At 38.0% G+C, this 24313-nt stretch overlaps 1 protein-coding gene across 2 annotated transcripts in view; it reads left to right on the plus strand.

The window, feature by feature from the left end:
* Positions 1-24313, plus strand: part of ST7 (suppression of tumorigenicity 7) — a 184514-nt gene that overhangs the window by 66598 nt on the left and 93603 nt on the right. For both annotated transcript variants that reach the window (XM_021699418.1, XM_044920175.1), the window contains exons 3-6: positions 11761-11920; positions 21164-21218; positions 21857-21972; positions 23655-23730. In XM_021699418.1, coding sequence (XP_021555093.1) covers positions 11761-11920; positions 21164-21218; positions 21857-21972; positions 23655-23730 — 407 coding nt within the window. The remainder of the gene's footprint in view (positions 1-11760; positions 11921-21163; positions 21219-21856; positions 21973-23654; positions 23731-24313) is intronic.

Here is a 24313-nt window from a genome sequence, read left to right on the forward strand (position 1 = left end):
GTTCATCAGTTTTGTTCCTTAAATTCTACATGAGTGAAATCATGGGGTATTTGTCTTTCTCTGACTGACTTACTTTGCTTAGCATAATACACTCTAGTTCCACCCCACATCATTGAAAATGGGAAGATTTCATTCTTTTTGTTGGTTGAGTACTATTCCATTGTACATATGAACCACATCTTCTTTATCCATTCGTCCGTTGATGGACATCTGGGCTCTTTCCATAGTTTGGCTATTATTGATAACGCTGCTATAAACATTGGGATGCATGTGCCCCTTCAAATCTGTATTTCTGTATCTTTGGGTAAGTACCTAGTAGTGCATTTGCTGGGTCATAGGGTAGTTCTATTTTTAACTTTTTGAGGAACTTCCATACTGTTTTCCAGAGTGGCTGTACCAGTTGGCATTCCCACCAACAGTGTAAGAGGGTTCCCCTTTTTTCACATCCTTGCCAACATTTGTTGTTTACTGAGTTGTTAATTTTAGCCATTCTGACTGGTTTTAGGTGGTATCTCATTGTGGTTAGCCCAGTTTCTTTAAATGTATGAGGTGGAGATGGCAGTTCTAAGCTTTTCTTCCCTTTATCTTCTTTTCTTTTAAAATTTACATTTCCCTGTTTCTTTTCTTTAATTTCTTTTTTTTTAAAGATTTTATTTATTTATTTGACAGAGAGAGAGAGCACAAGCAGGGGGAGTGGCAGAGGGAGAGAGAGAAGCAGGCTCCTGACTGAGCTGGGAGCCCGATGTGGGGCTCGATCCCAGGACCCTCATATCATGACCTGAGCTGAAGGCAGAAGCTTAACCAAGTGAGCCACCCAGGCGCTCCCATTTCCCTATTTCTTTGTTTAAAAAATTCCAAGTAGGCAAAAGCAATGATAATCATCTCTATGGCTCCATTAGTTTATGCTCTAAATAATTACAAGTGTGTTAAATTATAACACCCGAAGTAGGTTTTTTGTTTTTTGTTTTTTTTAATTTAAGTGACCTTACATAGGGCCATCTAATTTACTGTAATCATGCTAATATAATTAAATGGCCTTTAAGGAGAAAGAAGTTTTAGAATGTTTTGTTTTTGTTTTTTTTTGTCTACACATAATGCTGTGATTACTAATTACTAATTTTTATAGAGATAAGAATAAGAAAGATATTACAGAGTTGATGTTAAGAGAAGAGCACTAGAAAAACACAAGTTTTAGGGGAGAAGGGCACAAAAACATGGAACAAATACATATACGAACCTAGAGCAATGGAGGGTAGAACAATGTATACAGGGCAGAAACCTGCAAACAGCTTAAAGGAATGGTGGTGGCTTGGGGAGCAATTTTTTTTTTTTTTGTGGTCAAAGCATATTCAGGTTAATCTTGCTCTGTGTATCACATGGGTTGCTGGACTCAAGGGAGGAGATGTTTGAAGTTGATATTACTGGGCCAGGAATATGAAGAACATCAGCAAGAACCACTCCAAAATGGTTATATAAATGGAAATCTGCATAGAAAGCCCAGTACTGAGCAGAGACCAAGCCAAGGTGAAATGAAGTGTATTAAAACTTCTCCTTGGGGCGCCTGGGTGGCTCAGTCGTTAAGTGTCTGCCTTCGGTTCAGGTCATGATCCCAGGGTCCTGGGATTGAGCCCTGCGTTGGGCTCCCTGCTCAGCAGGGAGTCTGCTTCTCCCTCCCCCACTCCCCCTGCTTGTGTTCCTTCTCTCGCTGTCTCTCTGTCAAATAAATAAATAAAATCTTAAAAAAAAAATAAATAAAACTTCTCCTTGACATGGGTTGAAATAAGGTATGTATAGTAATTTGTACCCTATTGCCTCTTAAATGCAGATCTGCACACCCATCAGTGTCTCTAAGTCTTCTCTGTTCTGTGGGGACATGCAAAAAATAGGGATACTGGAAAGAGTTGTTCACAAAGCTATAAGGTGATTTGCTTTAGCTCATGTTAGTTTGTGGCAAAGCCAGGCCTAGAACCTATGTCCTCAGGTTCCCACCTGATATTCTTGATGGACTGAAGAAACTTCAAACTTAGAAAATGCTTTCAAATGCTTGATAAATGATTAATAAATATGTGCTGGACATGGCAGCCTTTTAGCATGAATATTTTTGGGGGGAGAGGCGAAGGTATTCCAAGTCCCCATCTAATAATTATTTACATTTAAAATAATATTTTAGTATTTTCTTTCTAAAATATCTTTGAAATATTTTTTGATTAGACAAACCAGAAAAAGTGAACTTTTAGGTACAATTTGAATAGCAATTTCATGCTAAAATCAATAATTCACTCTGATGCAGAAAGTAGCTTTTTGTTTGTGTGTTCTTCTCTCAGGGATGTTTACTTAAGAACGTTTACCCACTTCGATGGTGCTTACTGTGTGCCAGGCACTGATCTAAGCACTTTACATGTGAATTCATTTACTCCTCACAACAGTAGGAGGAGGTAATTGCCAGCCTTGTTTCCATTTTACTAATGCATAGGCTGAATAGGTAGCACAGGCAAGGAAGTAACCTGCCTGAGATCATCTTGCTGGCAAATAGTGAAAAGCAGGATTTCAGCCCAGGCAGGCTGTCACTCATTTCACCACCTTCTGGTTCAGTTGTCAGCTGTTTTCCTAGCTTGCTGAACAAATGGCAGGCTGGATTTTATCTTGGTGTGTGGGTTCGCTAGGCTATAAATTGATTTCCAGAGTGTCGGTGATTTCCTTTTTCTTGGTAAGCTAGGTCCAGCAGTCATTTTACCTGCTAAGTCAGGGAGGTGAAGTCCCATCCGCTTACTTTTCGTGTTCTCCAAATGAAGGGATTTTGGTAGAGTGGGACCCCCTGTGCCGGACCCCCTCTCCCTGTGTGCGGAGGGCAGCTGCTGAAACCTGACGGGCACTGCAGCGCATCTCAGGTGGTAGCTGTCCTGTAGCCTTCTCAGAAGGCACAGGATGTGCCTGCTGTGGAACTTGGAGCATTGGAAAACCTCTGATGTTTGAAGATTCTGAAAGACCTTTCTCAAAAATGCTTGGTCTGTACTGAGGGCGAAATCACTAGACGCGGGAATAGTTCTTGATAGCTTTAGGCTCCTGCTTTAGAGATTATGGGCATTGGTGTTGTCCTGCCTTTGGGGACTTAGCTTTGCTAGCCCTTGAAATGTACCCAGGGTTGAGGTTTCTATTTAGCCACTGTTCTTTTTGGCCCAGAGCATTCATGGAGAGGCAGCATTGAGGTAAAGGATCAGGTGCTTAGCGGTTTGTTTCCTGGCACAGAGAGACAATTACCTAACTACTCTCCCCTGAGCAATGGAAGGGGAGCCAGACAGTGAATGCTGAAAGTACAGGGATGCCCCAGGGGACATGGTTGTTTAGGGACCTCAGGATTCTTATGCTGGAGACTGAAATTATCATGCAGTGTGATGTCTTAGGGGAAGAGGGGTAAATAAAAACAAAAACACCCTGAAAAAGTCATCTAACTGAACAAATATACATAAAATAAAATGCGTTTGGGGGCACCTGGGTGGCTCAGTCGGTTAAGCGTCTGCCTTTGGCTCAGGTCATGATCCCAGGGTCCTGGGATCAAGCCCCGCATCGGGCTCCTTGCTCAGCGGGAAGCCTGCTTCTCCCTCTCCTTCTACTGCTCCCCCTGCTTGTGCTCTCTCGCTCTCTCTGTCAAATAAATAAAATCTTTAAAAAAATAAAATAAAATAAAATAAAATGTGTTTGGCAATGCTACTGTCTTTTATACCAATGTGTTTAAAAATAAATGAGGACTAATCCTAATCGATGTGTATTTTACTAGATACTACTGCTAGTTCTTAATTTTTCAGGTTGAAACCAGCAAAGAGTTTGGACATACCACCTACCTTTCACTCTTCCCTTTTGGTCCTGTGCCCACATACCCATCTGGCCAGTTCTCTCCCTTGCTTAACTCCAAGCGACCCCTCTGCCCTCTTGGCACAAGCCTCCCGATATCAGTCCAATTCCAGCCCCAGGAACTGCACCTGTCATCACAGTCCAAACCCACCAATTTAGTCTTTTAGTTGCTTTAGCAAGGACATGCCCAGTCTGCTTGAAGTAGCCTCTCAGAATAATGTTAATTTCAATTGAGAAAATTTCTGGGTTTTGTTTTTGTTTTTGAGAGTGGTAAGGTGGTTATGTGGAGAAAATGCTCCCCTTAATTTTTTCAAAATGTTGGTAGAATGGAGAAAATGCTGTATGTTATATTGACATTTATACATAGATCCCCAATAACATGGATGTAGATATGCTCCCACACCGGGCGCCTGGGTGGCTCAGTTGGTTAAGCGACTGCCTTCGGCTCAGGTCATGATCCTGGAGTCCCAGGATCGAGTCCCTCATCGGGCTCCTTGCTCAGCAGGGAGTCTGCTTCTCCCTCTGACCCTCCCCCCTCTCATGCTCTCTCTCTCTATCTCATTCTCTCAAATAAATAAATAAAATCTTAAAAAAAAAAAAAGATATGCTCCTACACCTACATTTTACACACATATTAAATAGATATAAAAAGAGGCATCTGAGGCATAATTTTAAAAAGTGAGAATCAAGAACTATAAAAGGAGGAAATTAGAATAGTAAATAAAAGACTTAGTTCATAGATTACATGTAAAAAATTATGTTTTTGGGAAAGTGTAGAAGAGGTGATAATTAGGAATAAGTTGTATCAAAAGGCCCATTTATTGAGTTCCTACTCTATGTCAGATATTAAGCACTTTGTATATATTACTTCATTTAATTCTCTTTAAAATTATAAGTGGTAGATGTAGCAGTGGCTTTATGCTGCTGAGTATAAACAGACACAAGTGTTAAATAATGTGACCAAAGTTCTATAGTAGACAAATGGTAAGATTTGAATCTGGATCTCTTTGACCATCCTTCATCCCTTCCTGTTCAAAAGTAAGGGAGTGGGACTAGAAGATTGTTATGGATCCTTTCAACTTTTCCTTATCCATCTAGAGAACTTGACTTGCTCTTGAGATAGCACTTTATTTGACAGACATGTGGATCACCCTAATGCTGATGATTCTGGAGGTAAGAGTAAAAAAAGACTGAGGGAAACTTGATTGGAAGGGATCTTGGGGTGTGGGAAGCTGCATATAAATGTCAGGCTATGTTGATTTATGAGGCAAGTTATCTCTTGTCTCTAGAATAAAGAAGGAGAGATGCTGTGGGGATCACATGGTAGGGGAGCCTGCAGATAATTGGAGGAAACCGAGGCTCCTTCACCTTTATCAGATTACAGTTTCTTGGGGTCACTATGAATAATGATTTTCCACAGGAGACCAAAAGTGCCAGGCGAGAGAGTAGACATACGCCTGTCGGGGTCTGACTGTAGACAGGAGTATTTGAGTGGATCAGATTAATGATTAGATAGGCAGAAGTGAAGAGGATGAAGAAGAGAATGGCAGATAAAGGGACAAAACTACGCTTTTGTTTATCAGTTTGGATTTGAGCACAATTTGAGAGGCTTGAAAATCATGTATTTACAGGGCTGGGGAAAGGAACCTTCAGAAGCCATCCAGTTTAAACCAATAAAGACTCAAAAACTAGGCGTCCAGAAAGCTTATGACTTAATTCAGGTTACTTTAGTAGGTAAGGGTGGAATGAGGACTGGAATTTAAATTTCCACTGCTTTGCCATAGTATCATTCTGCATCTCATAAAAGTGTTAAGAAGGTGGGTAGAGTAGTATCTAACAGTTAATGTTTTCATTTTAACAGATCCACAGAAATGGGTCAGGTAGATAAGAAAGGGGGTAGAGGGAACATTTTTTCTTTATCCAATTGGCTGTGGATACTTACCATAATTTATGTTTTATTTGTGTCATCATTTATAGCCTTTGTTCTCTGTATAATGGAAGCTTCACAAAGACTGGGACCATATCTGTGTTTTTGTATACAATAATATAATGCCTGGGTAGACTCTTACAAAATATTTGTTGAAGGCACAGAGATCCAGTGAGTGAATGAATTAACTGATTGTGTCAGAATTATCTGGGCAGCTTGTTTAAAGTGATGGATCCGACCACCACTCCAGACCAACTGAATCAGAATCTCTAAGAAAGGGACCACGAGGATAGCTGCCACCACAGCATGAGCTGACAGGGCCTGAGGCACATGGTGCGGGATGGCTTCTCCCCATGTCAGTACTCTTCATGATTTTCCCCCAGGAGAGTGACGCTCCTTTCCAGGCCATACACATTAATGCTACAGTGGAAAATTTCATCCTATGAACATACAGACATGGAGGTGGGGCTGGATCATTGACTGTTGACCTTGAAGAGAACCTCACTTTGCTGTCTTCTCTCTTTTCTTAAAGCCTTGGTGATATGTGGCCAAGAAAGGGGGTTGAAGGGCATGAATACCAGTTCTTCACACAGCCCCCTCAGTTGTTAAGGGGAACAGTGACTGGGGACTGGCTGAGACCAAGGAGGTGGGAAGCTAAGACCCCTTCGATAACACGTCAGTATTCCTAAACAAAACATAACAGGAACCCAAAAGGGAAAAACAGTCATCATGTGGAGCTGGGTGGGGTGTGTGTGGGGGGGGGATCTCTGAAAGAGTCAGTGGGTACAGAGACAAGGATGTATTTGAGAATTCTAACAAGAAGCTAAAAAGATTATGGATATTATAAAGTCCACGCCCACTGCCTTGATTTATCTCATTTAAGCCCAGAAGATCCCCTTTTGCCAAAAAACTGTTCACCACCAGATATGTTTCTGAAGACTTGGAGCAGGTGTCAATTTTGCAGTCTTTCCATTTGGGAGCAGACTGCAGGAAAGTTTCCTATTTCCTCTTTAATCTCCAGCATCACTGTGTCTATTCTCCTGCGATATCATTACCTACTCTAATCCTTAGGAAGCACTTAGCCAATTTCAGGCTGAGACATCATTGTATTTCCTGTGGATTTCATGGAATTGGTGTGGAATTACTAAGGTGCTGCTGTATGGGAATCTTGAAGCATTTTTAAGTGTGGTATAGGGTATAGGGAAGGTCCTGATTCACAAGGAGAAGTGTTTTTTATGTAGAACATGCAGTTCAAGAAGAAGAGGGCTTATTGGCTAGGAAGAATCTCGGCGTCTTCAGGGAAGACTCAGCTTTTAGGTTTGCAGGGTAGATGGAAGGGTCTTGTTTGTTTATCCCTTTGCCAGATTTTTGTTCCTTCCCTGTGGGAGAGTTGTATTTTAGGCCAGCTCCAAACCTGGATCTCCACCCCTAGTCCCAGTGCTTTTTGGTCATTCTCTCTGTTTCTGCCAAATCGTATGGAGGAGGTCACAAGGCATTGCTAACGGGGTCCTTGACAAATGGGTCTTTATTTTAAATATAATCTGGGTCTCAAGTATAGTTTTTGGTCCTTCTGTCCTGCGAGGTATAGATCCAAACTACCGCTTCAACTCTCACATTCCCAATTCCATCCCCACTCTCCTTATTCTCAGAAGGCAAGCCTTACCCACATCTCCACTGAGATCAGTGTCACCCACTTTATCCCTTTGTTGCCTTCTTGTTGGTGAAACAGCTCATATCACACCCTATTTTCCAAAATAGAATGTTCCCTTCTATTCATTCATCCTTCCTTTTCTTCCTGTCACAGGGCAAGAAATGGTAGGTTACCTTTTGAAGGTGGGGTGGGTGTGCTTTCTGGGCTCTTGGCATCATGCCTCTTGGTCATTTGTACTTTTTGTATCTTTAATGTCTCTCTTTTCGCTAGATTCTTTACCCTTCCACAAGAACTTTCATTGGTCCTGCTGATGATTTAGACTATCTTCCATTAAAGCACTGGGCCAGCCCTGGTCATCCATCCATTTAATTCGCCAACCATCCATCCATCCAGTCTTGTAATCATTCATCTGTGTATCCATCCAACATTAACTGAGTGGTTACTGTGACATTATTTTGCATATCAGATAATTGAGCCCCAGAGAATCAGGAGAACCAAAGTCACAAAACTTGGCTATCATGAAGTGTATTTGGGTTTTGAATTCAGCTAGATGGGAGGGCCACTGTTGATTTCCTAAATGCCAAGTCGAATGGATGCTTTTTAGTTCTCATCTTACTTGATCTGTATAATCTTTGGGGTGAAGCGAGTTGGAAAAAAAGCACCAGAGGGATTATGCATTTAAGACTATGAAATAGTAAATTTATATTTTAATTCAATGGTTGTCAGATTCAAACCTGTTTTATTCCACTGAGGCAAGCCCACTAAGCTACTAGCATGTGCAAGGACTAATTTTAAAATCTAAATTTGTTGATGAGAGCTTTGCTGTTTATATTGTCGGTTATGCACCAGGGAGAAGAATTCAAAGTGACACCAAATATGTGTGTGTTCAATAACACCATCTGCCCACTTGGATCTGTGCAGATATTTAAAAATACTGTGAGGTGCTGGCCCAAAGCCTGTCATGTTTCGGGATAAGGGGCAAATTATTTTGCTAACCCCAAATTAGAAGACTTAGTTTGAGGTTTAAGAAGGCTTCAAGTCCTTTCCTACTTTCTTTTGCTGGTTGCTCCTTCAACACGTATTAGAGTCCCCAGTACCCTATGGGGACATTCGTATAGTACAACGAAGGACCATGATAGATAAGAAGCCATCTACTGCTGTGAAAAAGACAGGCCTGAGAAGACCCTTCCCCACCCCCCAAATAGCTGCATGAATAACCCAGTCTTTACTGAGATCTGTTAATCCTGCGTTAGAAATACTGGGTGGAAGGTCTGTCTCGTATTATAATGCAAATACCTCGTTAATATGAATCATTTAGAATGAATTATCCAGTCCCACTTGATAGACTACTTCTGGATTGGTTTTGATAGCTGAGAAAGCAAAGGGACAGCGGAGTCATCGGAAGGCACTAGGAAATAAAGATTTGAAAAGGGAAATGATAGGCTACATCTGTCTGTGTTTGAATGCGCAACAGAGTTACAAAAAGATGTCTTGTTGTAGAGACCTGGTGAGATTAGTGGCACAGAACTGGGGCTTTAGGCTGAGCGGCTACTTAATTTGCTGTGTGATTTTGGTCATTCCTCATTCTTTCTTTTTTTTTTTAAGATTTTATTTATTTATTTGACAGAGAGAGACACAGCGAGAGAGGGAACACAAGCAGGGGGGAGTGGGAGAGGGAGAAGCAGGCTTCCCACTGAGCAGGGAGCCCGATGCAGGGCTTGATCCCAGGACGCTGGGATCATGACCTGAGCTGAAGGCAGACGCTTAACTGAGCCACCCAGGTGCCCCCATTCCTCATTCTTTAAATGGAGATAGTGCATGGTCCTTTAAGGTCCCTTTTAGTACTGACATTCTGTGATTCTTCTGCAGAAACTGAGAAATCTGGAGTTCCAAGGTGTGTGTGTGTGTGTGTGTGTGTGTGTGTGTGTGTGTGTGTGTGTGTTGTGATGGGTATAGGCTACGTCAGGAGCAACCTGTGAGAGGCGCTGTGGTCTGTGGCATGGACTGGTGGTATCAGGGGCCACATGTGCATTATATAACCCTGGAGCACAACTCTTGACTGGTGTGGAGCACTTCCTGTATGTGACTGTGAGTGAATGAACGAAGGCCTGGCAGGTGCCCAGCAGCATAATATAGAAAGCAGAGCAAAGGCTTAGGGCAACAAAAGCTCTCCGCCACAGTGATTGAGAGCCATGGCCAGTTCTGTGCCCAGTATTCTTGGGTTTCTTGGAGCCTCCTTCTCTTCTAATAAAGGCAAAGCCACGAATCTCTTAAGGGCTTTGTTGGGTGGGCAGAACTGAATGGTGAGCAGTACCCTTTTCCACAATGATTTCTTGGCTTTCAGCCAACAACTTAGTAACAGACAAGAAGATGCTGTACTAGCCTGAATCAGACTAGTGAGAGTGGAGTGCATCGGTATGTCAGGTGTCCTGTGCAGGAGAGGTATGTATATCATCAATATAATAAATGGTAGCTCTGCTATTACTTTTGAGAATGAAACATGTAATGGGCATTGAACTGGGGATTTTACATGGGGATTGAAACTAGGTGTTTTACATGGCTGTGAAAATGGAGGACCCTTGAGGATAAAGAATGAATATGATTTCCACTTTAGAATTGAAGAAACTGATGTTCAAATAGGTGAAATAACTTGCCTACGGTTACAGACTCCTTGGATTCATGGTTTGTAAATTTACCATTCTTGAGCTTTGTTCCTTCAAGCAAGATCTCTTATTCTTAGCATTCCAAATGTTATAGGCTAGTTCTGTCCCTTTTTAGCTTTCATATCATATTCTCTTCCCTGTCTGCCCAGTGAAGTTACTTGAATGTCTTAACACATGAAAATTCATATAGTCAGAGGGGTAACTTTTTGGAATTAAGTTAAAGTTGTCATAGAATTGGAAACATTTGGTTTAATTGATGTCTCCTTCTGGTCATTCATAGATGTTCTTTTTGTCTTAAAAAAGGTTTTTTTGGGCGCCTGGGTGGCTCAGTTGGTTGAGCGACTGCCTTCGGCTCAGGTCATGATCCTGGAGTCCCGGGATCAAGTCCCGCATCGGGCTCCCTGCTCGGCGGGGGGTCTGCTTCTCCCTCTGACCCTCCCCCCCTCTCATGTGCTCTCTCTCTCATTCTCTCTCTCAAATAAATAAATAAAATCTTTAAAAAAAAAAAAGGTTTTTTTGTTTGTTTGTTTGCTTTTTTTTTTTTTTTTGTAGAACAGAAGAGAGAGAACATTGATTTTTAAATAATAGCCCAAAGTCCATTCCAGAGTAGGTAATAAAATCTTGCTTTTTGTAAGCATAAAGATAATTAATTCTATGTTAGTCCACATTCTGTATTATATTATAAAAATATGGTATAGTTAATCCTATGAGACTCTGGGATATAGTTGATTTTTAAATTTCTTCTGTGTGTTGATTTGTGGCTGCTTAAGGAACAAATCCCAAATCAGGCAGAAAGGAGAAGAAAGAATGTGGGGGCAAGCAGCTTTGAACAGTGGTGGGAAGGTGTTTGCTGGAGGGACCAAGGAGCCAGGGAAGCAGGCTTGGGGGAGGTCGCTTGCTTTCCCAGTGCTTAGAAGTCATGATTGCAGCCTAGTTATATGAGTTTTATTGCTTCGTTCCTTTTATTAATGAAAATTATCTCTTTTCTCCTTGGCAATGCATAGTATAGAATAATTGGTAAGCTGGTGAACTAGGAAACCTTAATGGTGTTCAACAGATGCTTATGTTTATAAAGCACTTCTTAGCAGGTGGGACATTGCTAAGTCTCTCAGTAGTGGAGTACCATCCATTCAAGAAGTGGGATGTCTTTCATTCTTTCTGTAAAACCAGCATTTCTCTAAGGAAATGCTTGTTTTAAAAATAAAAATAAAATTTTGCTATCTTAAAAATTTTATGCAGTATGGCTTTATCAGAATGTAAGGTGCCAAGAATTGGAATATTTCATAAGCCATACTTCTAAAACTTGCTTATTTGTATACATTTCTGGAGTTGTCTTTCAGCCATGGTGATTTTGTTAGAATATTATGTAAATTTGGAGGAAAATAATATTGAGCAGCTCTTAACAGTGTTCTTTTATCCATGATTATAGTTATGGATTTTCTTTGAAAGCTAGTATTAAGTGGAGGGAACTACATTGAGAATTTAAAGTGTAATTGGTATTTTAATTTTATTAAACTCTTTAATTTTTAGAATAAAGCAAAATTTTTGGAGTAAAAATTAAGTATTTAAGGTAGATGTAATTAGTAAATGCAGCATATTTCATGGGCATGTGTACAAAATCATGAACAGTAACAAGGACCATAATCACTCTTTGAATTTTTCTATTGTAGATATTTGAATGGTGGTATTTTCGCAAGTATGGAACATCATTCATTGAACAAGTCTCAGTAAGCCACTTGCGCCCCCTCCTGGGAGGGGTTGACAACAACTCCTCCAACAATTCTAACTCCAGCAATGGGGACTCAGATTCCAACAGGCAGAGTGTCTCAGGTATGGAAAGTCCTTCAGCTTGAACATGATTTACTTATTTTTACTAAGTTATTATGACTATAAGGCAGTTAGAATGTTATTTAAATATTAGTCTCCGGAGAAAAATGCAGTTTATTTTCCTAAGGTGTTGACAGCTTCTACCAGGGAAATAGAATATAAGCATCACAAGGAAAGGAAGTATTTATTTTGTTTAATTTTACTTTTTCTCCAATTTGGTTTAGCTAAGGATCATTTATATAGGTCAGTATTCCCAGCCTGAGTCTCTGGGCTCCTTGTCCCTAGTTTCTCGAACTTTATTGAATGTGTCCATTCTCTTCCATGCTAACTGCAGAACCTTCTGTCTAACTAGATGTGATCACATCACTCCTTTGCTTACAAGGCTGCCTTGGTTTCCATTCCACTGAAGATAAAGCCCAGATTCCTTAGCATAGCATAAGCTGCTTTCACCTTTCTTGCCAGCTTTGGCTTCAGTCACAATCCTGTCCCTCTGCTTTTCATTTCTCGAACATGCCATGTTTTCTCAAGGCCCCTTTCCTAGAAGTCTGTCTCCCTCTCTCATGCGTTTGCCCATCTTTCGTAACCCAGCTCCAGTGTTACTTCCTGGGAAGCCTTCTCCGATAGGTTGTACCATATCTCTCCACCTTTGTTGACTTGTAACATTTTTATCTTTAGCAACATTTATCAAATCACACTGTAATGTTTAAGCTGACTGCTTTATTGCAGTATTTCTAGCATTTTGCAGTGTCTGCTCCATCATTGAAACTCAGTGAATGAACAAATGAGTGCATGCAAGGCCTGTAATTTCTCCATTTATAAAAGAAGAGGGAAGAATATGGTCTCTTAACTTGGTCTCTTTATCAGCTCAGTAAACATTTCCTAAGTCCTTAATATGAGCCTGGCCTTATACAGGTTCTTATGAATATTATGATTGGGAAAAAAAGCCAAAGTCCTTGTCCTTATGGAACTCTCATGTCTACTGAAGGAGACACAGTGGTGAGTGCTGTGATTACATGAGGGAACATACAGTGCTATGGAGAACAAAGGAGGGGTTCCTGACCCAAGCTGGGAAAGAAGTTTGCTTCTTGAAGGGGAGGGCACTAGTTCTGATACTTGAAGGATGAAGAGGAAGAAATTAAAGAGCTAGATTAGATCTTTTTTTTTTTCTTTCTCCTAGAATAACTCAGTCTATATTTCATAACTGTCTCGCCAGGTGATAAGCATCAAGGAGCATTGCACATATATTTTATTCCTGTTGTTGATCTGGTCCCTTTCAGTAGACCCTTTGCCAGCCATCTGTGAGTGGCAGGGGGCACCACCAGGTACACATTTTTTTTTCCATTCTAAAGAGTACCAGAGATGGCACCACTCAGGTAACAGAATTGTCTGGGACTTTGAAAACTTACCCATTTTGTGAAAGAAACAGAGAGTTGAGCAAAGTGAAACATTAACCACTATTCTAACAAGTGTGGCACATTATTCTAATGTGGGGTCTTGATCATTCAGTCATCATCATATAAGACATTGTGGATAACTGCCCTCACTTTGCATCTGCTGTGAAGACCTCTTACCCAATTAGAGTTACTATAGTCTTTGAATGGTGTAAAACATTGTAGGAATAACATTAGAAATGGAAAGCAGCCTTATTTGAGGCCATTCTTCATTGTGAGTACATTTTTATTTGCGTTAAAATTCTCTCTCTACCCAATTTAAATTTCTTGACATCATTCCTTAACGCAATGAAGAATTCTTCTTACTGTCACTATTATTTTGCTATCTCTCTTATGGCTACCTTGAAGTAAGCCTTATGCATTATATAAATCTTGGTGCTATTCTTAGTGCTTTTATGGCAGTTTTAAAAGGGAGGACCTAAGCCCTTTATAAAAATATATTAAAAAATAATAATCATGGAAATTCCCAGTTGTATTTGTACTAAGTTTTTACCTGGCTAGGAATGAGTTTTTGAATATCATTATTAATTCAATTCCACTAGTATTTGCTGAATGTCTACTACTATGCATGCAATATTTCTATTCATTTCCTGTGTAATAGATACAGCATTTATGATCTGATCTCATAACAATGTTCAAATAGTTACATTTTGCAAAGGGGAAATTACCTTATCTAAGTATATTTAGGGCTCAGTCTGCCCTCTTCTCCTTGACAGTTGGGTTTCTAAAATTGGCCTAACTCAGCTCAACAAACACGTATGCCAGTATGAAAGTACCAGATGCAGTGGGACTAATACTATTTTCCACTTCTCTTTTCCTGTGGTGATTTTTATTTTTGAATAAGAAAAATATTATTAAAGTACATTGTCTTTTATCTCTACTCAATCACTTTCTATTAAATAGTCTGGTTTCAACTAAGTAAAAAAGAAAGTCTAAAGCTGAGGGTAATTAATAATACATTTCTTAAAATAGAGGAATTTGTTTAACAATTCCTATTCCCTTAATAATATTAAAATGGCTGTTGCCTTAATAACAAAAGGATGAATCTTTTGATTTTCTTGGAGAATGACAGACAGCTCTTTGGTGAATCTTACATGAAATACAACATGGCTACCAAAGTCTCACAGATATTGGCAAAGGCAGTTTAATTGCTTATTTGAGAAAAATCATTGAAAAAGCTTCAAAAACCCCTGAAAATACCAGTTATAAACATTGATCTATATGAAAACTCATAGTGTAGCTCTTTTCTTAAGGAATCATTTCTTTTGGTTAAGAGCTGAAAGACCTGGCCTACTTAAGAATGATTTGGGGTAGGGGAATGGGGAGTGGGAGGATTGTGATTGTTATGGGTGGGCTGTTCATACCTTCTTTAACTTTTGTTTCTGTACAAATTGGCATGAGTGCAGACTCTTTTAAAATCTGTAGTAATGTTTATCTGTGGATCAGAGAAGAAATGTAGCTAACTATAAAGCTTCTGAAGCTAGCCAAATTTTAGGTTGTTTGGCTTAGGTTAACATTTATGAACATTTCATCTTTTTGCTTTCTTGGGGAGCTAACCCACCATTTTTCGTCATAAACCCTGCTGATGTATTTGCTATGTCACCATGTTCTCACTGCCATTTCTTAATTCAACTCAACTTATGAGCTGATGATGTATAGGGATTTAAAATGTGGCCAACTTCTCCCTGTCTGAAGGGAGGGAATTCTCAGGGACCAGTAATATTTTGAATTTGGGTTCATGGGAACATCTGTTTGATAATTTGTCCTGTTCTTGAGTAAGGTGTCATAAAGACAAAGGTTGGCAGCATTCATCTTCAAGATATTTGGAAAAGTGCAGGGTGCTTCAGCACATGAGAAGTACCCTTGTCAAAGTCAAGTTTAAATTCTCTTAGATACCTTAGTATCCTCTTGCATAGAACTGGATCTTTAGAAAAACTCTGGTTATAGTTGCTTCTCTTCCTGTCTCAAATCATTTCATTTTAGTCTCATTGAATCTTAATATATATCTTATATGTGTACATAGTATGTATGAGTATATATATATATAAGAAGCAGTACTGTTATTATCTCTGTTATATGGTTGATGAAACTGAGGTACAGGCAAGTTAAGTCATCTGCCCAAGGTCAGTCCAAGGTCATATGGATGGTAACAACCTAGGTGGTCTTGCTTTGGAGTCCAAAGTCTCAAGCCCCAACTAAAAAATTTAGTCTAGATCCTCTGTGAGGTCTATAAACTCAATACTAATGTAATTACTAAACTGGTGAAGTAAATAATTTCATTAAAAACCTGTACTACCATACATGACGTTATTTCAGAAGTGACATTAGCCAAACTTACTTAGAAACAGCTCAGTGGTAGGATTGCTGATGGTTGAGAGCTCAGGCTCTGGGGTCAGATAGATGTTGCCCTAATCTTGGCTCCATCACTTACAGTGTGTGACCTTGGGTAAGTCACTTAACCTTCCTTCGTATCTTAATTTGCATACATGGTAGTAACAACAGTATCTACTTCACAGAGTACTTTGAGGAATAAATGAGGTCATTCAGAAATAGCAAGTCAGAGGACAAGACAACCATCATCAGGCAGTGTCTTCCAGATGAACTGACTTCTCTATGAATATGATGGGGACCAGTCCCATGGAGATATGGCTGTGGGTTCAATGAGGTTTACTCATCAGCTCAGTGACTCACTTTTATGCCCAGTCCTTTCAGTGCTTGCATTTCAAGGATATTCCTTGGGAAAATTGCAAATTGCTACATGTCCAGGACTTTTGGGGTTGCTCTTTAATCATCTCAATTAGGGGAACTCAGTTGTCCTTGCCACATCTATATGTGTTGAAGTGATTCTCTTAGCCAATGCTTATTACATCTTTTAAAATCTTTTGCTACTAAAATTTATGTTCTAGTATAGATTTGATCTCCAGTTGAATGGTGAAAATGCCTAAAACAGTTTTAGTCCCTGGTGAACCTTTATTTAATAAACTTATTTCACAATTTCCACATTATTTGGTTGAGTTGATTGACTTAGGTCAGAAATAATGGGAAATGTATGAGAGATACAATAAAGATTTAACCATCTTAGCAATACTTGAAGAGAGTAGTACACTGTCTTGAATAGAGCAGATCAATAAAAATGGTCTTGAAACTCATCATTTTTTATACCTATTCTCATTCTGTAGAATTTGAGAGAATAACATATTTGTTGAGTTGAAAGCTACCTACATGTTACTTTGTGCCTTTACTACTACTTATTAAACTTCCAAAATAATTATTTCAAAGGTTATGAAAACAACTAAAGCCTAATTACTTAAGAGAATGGATATTGTTACTCTTTTTTTTTTTTTTAAAGATTTTATTTATTTGACAGAGAGAGACAGCGAGAGAGGGAACATAAGCAGGGGGAGTGGGAGAGGGAGAAGCAGGCTTCCCACGGAGCAGGGAGCCCGATGCAGGGCTCGATCCCAGGACCCTGGGATCATGACCTGAGCCGAAGGCAGACGCTTAACGACTGAGCCACCCAGGTGCCCCGATATTGTTACTCTTAATGATTAAGAATAACTTGTATGAAATAGAGAATTGGGTATTCATTTCTGAGATATCAAAGCTAATAAATATATGGCAGAATCATGTGTCAGACATTGACTGGCTTGGGGTTAATCTTGATTGTCATAATACATCTGATGAAACTTAATCTAGGGCCCTTTTCTGTTGTACTTTGGAACCCAAATGTTTAAAAGTATTGTTTAAAAGTGCCTAACATTTCCCCAGAGGAGTTTTTGAAACTGTTTTTCTAGTGGAAAATTTAATTGATGAAGTCATAGGATTTTTGAGATATGATGTTGCAGGGTAATGGGTCTGTTGCATATAGCACGTGGTTGTTGGTTAGTCTGGACACCAGCCCTTAATCTCATTTACTATGAACCATGGGGAAATTACATAGCTTTTCTATGCTTTACTCTTCTGTAGAAAGGGCCTACTATAGGCCCCTTACTAGTGTATGTAAGGAATATAGATGACTTGAGCTTTAAAACCTCTTCTAGAAAGGCTCCACGAAAATCGGGCTGTTAGTTAGGACAAAGATTGCTATTGCTGCTATTTGTAATAATATTACCATCATTATTAGATTTTAGATTCTGGGAAGAGGTGGTAACTTTTTAGTAAAACAAATCTTCCTAGGCTGTGAATTAATAATTTATATATTTGAAGGCCCTGGAAGTGAAGATTTTATCTTTTTTTTTTTAATTTTTGGGACAAAAGGTTCTCAGAGTTAAATGAATTGGATGTAGAGAATAATATTTTCTTCCATGTAAATAAAAGCTCTGTGACTTCGGAGCCTCTTGGTTTTTCTGAGAATTAAGTTCTCATTTTCTTTGAGGACTGTGACAAAGGGAAAGTCTGTGGTTCTGTCAGTGCGTTATTTCTTCTATAGAGCTTCTTCAGCTGGATGCCCTTTCTATTTTTCTACCAAGGCTGTAAGCTCCTCTTTTTTTTAATTTAATTTTTTAAATTTAATTTAATTTTATTACCCAGGGCCCAGCCTCGGGACTAATGCACAATGCCATTCTATATATGTTTAAACCACACAGTCCTGTGAGCGGTGGGGTGGGGATTCTAGAGGAGTGACTGAGTACAAAAGGCATGATATAACGGTCACTGGGATGGCAAGTTTTAGTAGGGAGTGGTGAGAGGGGAGGCTGAAGACAAGATTGGTGCTTGATTTTGGAAGTCCTTGGTGGCAGTAAGCATTATTGTTATTTTTTTTAATTTTCTTTGTCTCCCACATAAAAACTTACAATCATCCTGTTATCACAAAGGGGGAAATCTGTTCTGCAGACGTGGGGAACTAAACAAGTACTATTCCAATATTTAGTGCTTCTCTTCCTCTTGAACTACATTCTTGCATGCATGCTGAGGTCTGAATATGTCTGTCAGGATTTGTAGATAGAGACTCTTCTGTGGGCTGCTACAGAGGGAACCATAGACAGTATGTTTATTTTATTGGGGCATATTTTTAATTGGACTATTAATGTCAGCAAGCCCTTGATGGTGTCCCTGTCAACTCTTAGGTCTTCTAAAGGGCACTGAAATTGTTGATATTAATGGAGAATGCAAATTTCCTTTTGGAAGTAAAATTTTAATTCTGACTTAAAGAATTTATTTCTCAAAGACATGAATAAGGTAAGAAACTGGACCTCATGTGGAAAAACTTTTACCCTCTGGATATCTGAGTTGAACTTCTTGACTTAAATCTTCACATTCTAATACATTTGGCATTTACAACCTCTGTCCATATCACGAAACCATCAGGCAGTCTGATATTTATGGGTTATGTACTCTAGAGTAATTCCAGACGAGTTTTTGTAGTAGTGGTAAGATTATGAAACAAAGTAGCAAAGAAGAAATTTAACATAGCTGTGACCTAATTTGAGGTAAAACTTTGATGGGTTCATATTCGACCTCTAGTTGCTTATTTCTTTAAAAAAATTATTCCGGTTTTGCACCAGTTTGAAGGATATAGCTAATGAAGACATTTCTTATATAGTTTTGTGTCACATATTTTTTCTCATTCAGAATATTTTACATCTGTTAAAGTTACTTAGACCCTCATTTCTAAGTTTCAGGGATAGTTAAAGAAACTGAGTACAGACCACATGTATGACACTAATATTAGCAGTGACTTTTTTAAAAGTTCGGTTTTCTGTAACAAGCTGTAAAAACATTTCAAAATGTTTGCGGCACCCCCTGCTGGCTATATTGTGGCACTTCCTAAATGAATATCGCATCTTTAGATACTGCTCAAAAATATTTTAGGTATATACATCATCTATCTTGCAGTCATTTTTATTTAGAAATAATTTCATTTGTATCCAACATATAATAGAGTTGAAATTTTAGTTGAAGGCATTTTGCTTTATAGTTTGTCATTTGATATTTGAACAGTGCTTGTCCTTCGAGGCAAATAGAATAATGTATTCACTGGAGACAAATTATTTGCCATAACCTTTTTACTAATATTTCAGATGAAATTCAGTGGGGCAGAGGCATCTCCCCAAATGCTTCCATTTTCTTGCAAATAATGCCACCACGAGCATCCTTTGTACATAAATATGTGTGCATGTTTGTTATATGCTAAATTCTAACCTTGCAATATCCATAACGCTTTAAGAAGAGCACTTTGGATCTTAAAAGACATCCTCTGAGGAGATGGTGGGAATGATGGTTGTTTGGCTCACTGGTGTGATTCAAGCCCTGAGCTCTGATCGAGTTCATTAGTGACCCCTCTAAGGGCCTTTACATCTGGAAAAAGAGTAATTATTTAAGAAAAGCATAATTTTCTATTTAGTACCATATGAAGTGACAGCCATTGAATTTCAGTTTCTCAGGAACAAAATTCAAAGATGCTGAACTGAGCAAAGATCATTTCCTAAATGTCGAGTTAAGCTAAGTGTCAGAAAATTTAGTGCCATTATTTATAAACATTGAGCAAATTTTAGGCGGGCTCCAGTCCTAATTTAAAGATAAATTTACCTTCTTTAAATGAAAACATGTCTTCCTGTTATATGTATACCCTTCATTCACTATTTTAACAAGAATGTATTGAGATTACACACAGTGTTTCTACAGTGTTTTCTGTTCTTCATTTTCATGCTGTATTGTAATAGTGCTTTGCTTGTTTGTTTTCCCCATTGAGTGCTGAGTGCTCATTGGATGGATGGATGGGTGGATGGATGGATGGGTGGAAGGATGGATGTTGCATATAATAGGACTGAGAATCTTAATGAATCACTCATGGCCTTTAATGTTCTTTTGATTTCTGCAATAATTGTTCACTTTTGTATATATATGTCTTTGGGTGTGTTTTTTGGTGGACTACACACACACAGATATTTTAAGTACTGTTAACTGATTTTATTTTCTAATAAACATTATTCATTCAAAGAAATGTATTCGGAATCAGTAGAAAGTCTTAATCATAGGTTGTTTAAAAAGAATTATAGCTTATTAGTCACACACTTATAAGACAGTTTTAAAAATTAATGATTGACTTTTCTAAGTCCTGTGGTTCTAAATTTCTGCAGTCTTTGTATAAGAAAGATGTATAATCTATTATACATATACATTATACATCTACAACAATCTATTATACATCTATTATACATGCTAGAATTGTAGTATTAGTATAATGGTTAATACATGTATCTATATAAGCAAATAGTGTTAATGCTTATATTTTCATAGCATTTCTCCCTAAAATACCTTTATTAATTTTCTAATTACTACTTTATGGCAATGTAAAAAGCAATCTGGTGAATTATCACAAGATCAGTATTAACAAAGATCCTAAATAAAAATCTAGGGCACTTGCATATTATACTCTAGAGCTTAAGTTAGGCTTATTTAGGAGTTATTTTAAGATATATTTTAGAGTAATAGAAAGTAGTTTTACTTCTTCCTATACCTTCTACCTGTAATTTTAGAAGTAAATTCATAGAATTTGTTTAGACCTCTTGATGACTATTGAAGTTATGAATTAGCTGATTTTAGCTTATACCTTAATTTAGCAAATGAGGAAGCTTAAGCCCAGAAAGATTAGTAGGAGAAACTTTCCAAAGTCCTGATGCCTGAGCTATGTTTCCTGATTTAGCCACTCAGAGTTTTTCCATATTGCTTCCCATGTAGAGGATAGAGAATAAAATTATCTTATCAAATGGCCAGGAAGGGTGGTTTGCTGAATTAATTAGCTTGTAATGTCTCTGGACTATGTGTAACATTTTCATATTTCTCTTTGTTGCAGAATGCAAAGTATGGCGAAATCCACTAAATTTATTTAGGGGTGCTGAATATAATCGGTAAGCGTTTTGACAGGTTGGGAAACAAATGGGTCTAGTTCAGAGAGTAGACAGCAGCAAATGCTTTTGCTGGTTCATTTAGGGGTCATTGTAACAGTCTGGGTAGTGCTTCTATTTTTTGATACAATCCTCAAATGTTTTGATTTTTCTGTTTTATAAATATTTTTGGGATTGGAATTGGGATAACATATAAAGATGTGTAGTTTTTAGAAATTTTCTATCGCAGTTATTCATTTCATTATGCATTATACAATCAAAATATTTTGAAGTTTACCTAGAATATGGTTATGAAGATGTCACAGGAGTTATGTTGGCATTTAATTTTGCAGAGTAATTAGGCATATCAGAATTTTCATGGCTTTTGGAAAATGTCCATGATATAATTAGGGAAAGTTTTCATTAGCTAGTGCTAGTAAAATTTTTAGACAAAAATATAGAGGAAAATGTTTACTTCTTTCCTGCTGATATACTTCCTAAAGGGAGAACAGGATGATTAAAAAAATTTTTTTCATTCATTGGCAAAGCTGTTTTAATATTCCAGTTAATGTTTTTCTAGTTCAACTCCTATGCAGCTTAATATTTTGTAGGTCTTGCTTTCTTCTCTCAAAGTGTCTGACCATCTATTTCCCCTTTACCAGGTATACTTGGGTGACAGGACGAGAGCCTTTGACTTACTATGACATGAATCTCTCTGCCCAAGACCACCAGACATTCTTTACTTGTGACTCAGACCACCTGCGTCCTGCAGATGCAAGTATGGACAATCTTTTATTATTTATTTTTATTTTTATTTTTTAAAGAGTTTATTTATTTATTTGACAGAGAGAGAAACACAGCAAGAGAGGGAACACAAGCAGGGGGAGTAGGAGAGGGAGAAGCAGGCCTCCGGCCGAGCAGGGAGCCCAATGCAGGGCTCGATCCCAGGACCCTGGGGTCATGACCTGGGCCAAAGGCAGACGCTTAATGACTGAGCCACCCAGGCGCCCCTGGACAATCTTTTAGATAGTTGCTGAGTGGAATGGCTTTTTGGTTTAAGTACTTAAGGTTACCACTTTTAGAATATCTGCTCTACAAAAACCCCAATATATAAAATATTAAATTGAAGATTGACTAGTGGAACCCAGAATTCTGATACTTAAGTAGAGGATTTAGCACAATGAAGTATCAATGTAGAAACAAGTCTTCTTGTTATAACTTAAAACACCCTTTAAAAAAATATACTGACATTGGATTTACATATTTTAAGGAAATATAAATCTTATATAAGGCTAATTAAATCCTTGGTTGAGGTAGGATGAAGGGTCATGTCTCTTTGATGATATTATAATTAGAAATTGGGATTCAGTGAATCCAAATGATAAATGAATATATTGTAGTGATTTGTATGCCTGTTTACAGGTTCACTATCACTGAATGGGGGCATGGCTTTAGCTATTAGAATCCATATTTGTTTTCCATCCTAGTAAAGGCTTTGTTTGGCATGCATTTCACATTGTTTGAGGTCCAAATAATTCCACTGATATTGTTTATATTACCAAACTTAAATAGGTGAAAAAAAATCTTTAAAAAGGGGAATACGTACATGCACCTAAGAAACTAACTTAGAATATACATATTTATAAAACAAATATGGAGATGGTTGCTCTTTTTTAAAAGGTACTCCTTGCCATGGTGGAACATAAATATTCCAGGCATTGAGCTTTCTACAATATATATAAAAACTGCTCTGGTATATAAAAACTGTGTTTGCAGCAAACTTTGGGAACAGATAGACATGTTAAGTAAAAGACTAAAGCACTTTTTTTTTTTCTGATCCAACTCCTAATTCTTCAAATGGTTTTAAAATGTCCTAATACCCAGAGCCTGTAGAGTTCGAGAAAATGATCAATAGAAATTATGTTGTGTCTAAGTAGAAGGAAGAGATTAGTAGTAATCTCTTCTCAAAAGGGGTAAAATAATATATGTTTCTTAACAACAAATGACACTAATGAGCAAAAGAAATATTAAATCTCTTTTAGAATGTCTTATCCTTTCTTAAGAAACCTTAGTATGGTGAGCATAGCATAACATGTAGACTTGGAGAATCACCATGTTACACACTTGAAACTCCTGTAACATTGTATATCAACTAATACTTCAGTAAAAAAAAAAAAGAATCTTGATCAAGATTAAGTCTCTAAAATTATAGACCACATCTATAAGATTTAGATCTGTAATTTTATGAGCTCAAGAAAGGTTTTATATCATCTACTGAAGGACAGTGGAATAGCAAATTAGAGTATTTGTGTGACTTTGGAGATTTGGGCTGACTTTTTTGGTAAGTGAAATACTGTCTTGTATTCAAGCTGAAAGTTATTAATTTAACTATTGTCCCGTATTGAGTCTTCCAAATTATGTATATTGATGGACTTGCTTTTTTCTCTTTTTCTAAAATAGTAATGCAGAAAGCCTGGAGAGAAAGAAACCCCCAAGCTAGAATTTCTGCAGCTCATGAAGCCTTAGAGATAAACGAGTAAGTGGGGGAAAATCTTGCTTTTAAAAAGGAAATCTCATCCTTTGATGAATGTATTCAGTTGCCACTAATAGAATACTTAAGTTAAATTATGCATTTGAACTTGAGGATTGTTTTGGGAGTTATTAATTTGTCAAAAAATTTTTTTGTGAAGGACATCCATGTGATGGTGGTTTTAGTCATCTTAGAGAGCAATTCAGTGGTTTTGCTATGACCCTAAATTAAATAGCTTCCAAGGGCTATTCCAAGGCCTCCAAGCCCTTTAAGGACTACCTGTGGGATATTGTAAGGGCATAAAATAAATACAGTTCTTTATGTATCTAAAACATTGACAGGGAGATTTTTTTCAGATGTAGAATGCTCATCTGTGCCATCACATTTTTTAGGTAGAGCTTCTGCTAGTGGGGAAAAGAGAACAAAAGCATAAGGTGAAAAAAATTGCACTTTAAAAGTATTTCAAGATCAAGACAAAGATAAGATGAAATGCTGTCGTTAGTGTTGTCAAACATGCTGTGGGTTACCAAGGAAGGCTGGGAAATATCTTCTGGAGATCTCAGAAAATGGGAAAGATTCTTAAAATTGG

Source organism: Neomonachus schauinslandi, chromosome 12 (genome assembly GCF_002201575.2).
Source record: "Neomonachus schauinslandi chromosome 12, ASM220157v2, whole genome shotgun sequence".
Lineage (NCBI taxonomy): Eukaryota > Metazoa > Chordata > Mammalia > Carnivora > Phocidae > Neomonachus > Neomonachus schauinslandi.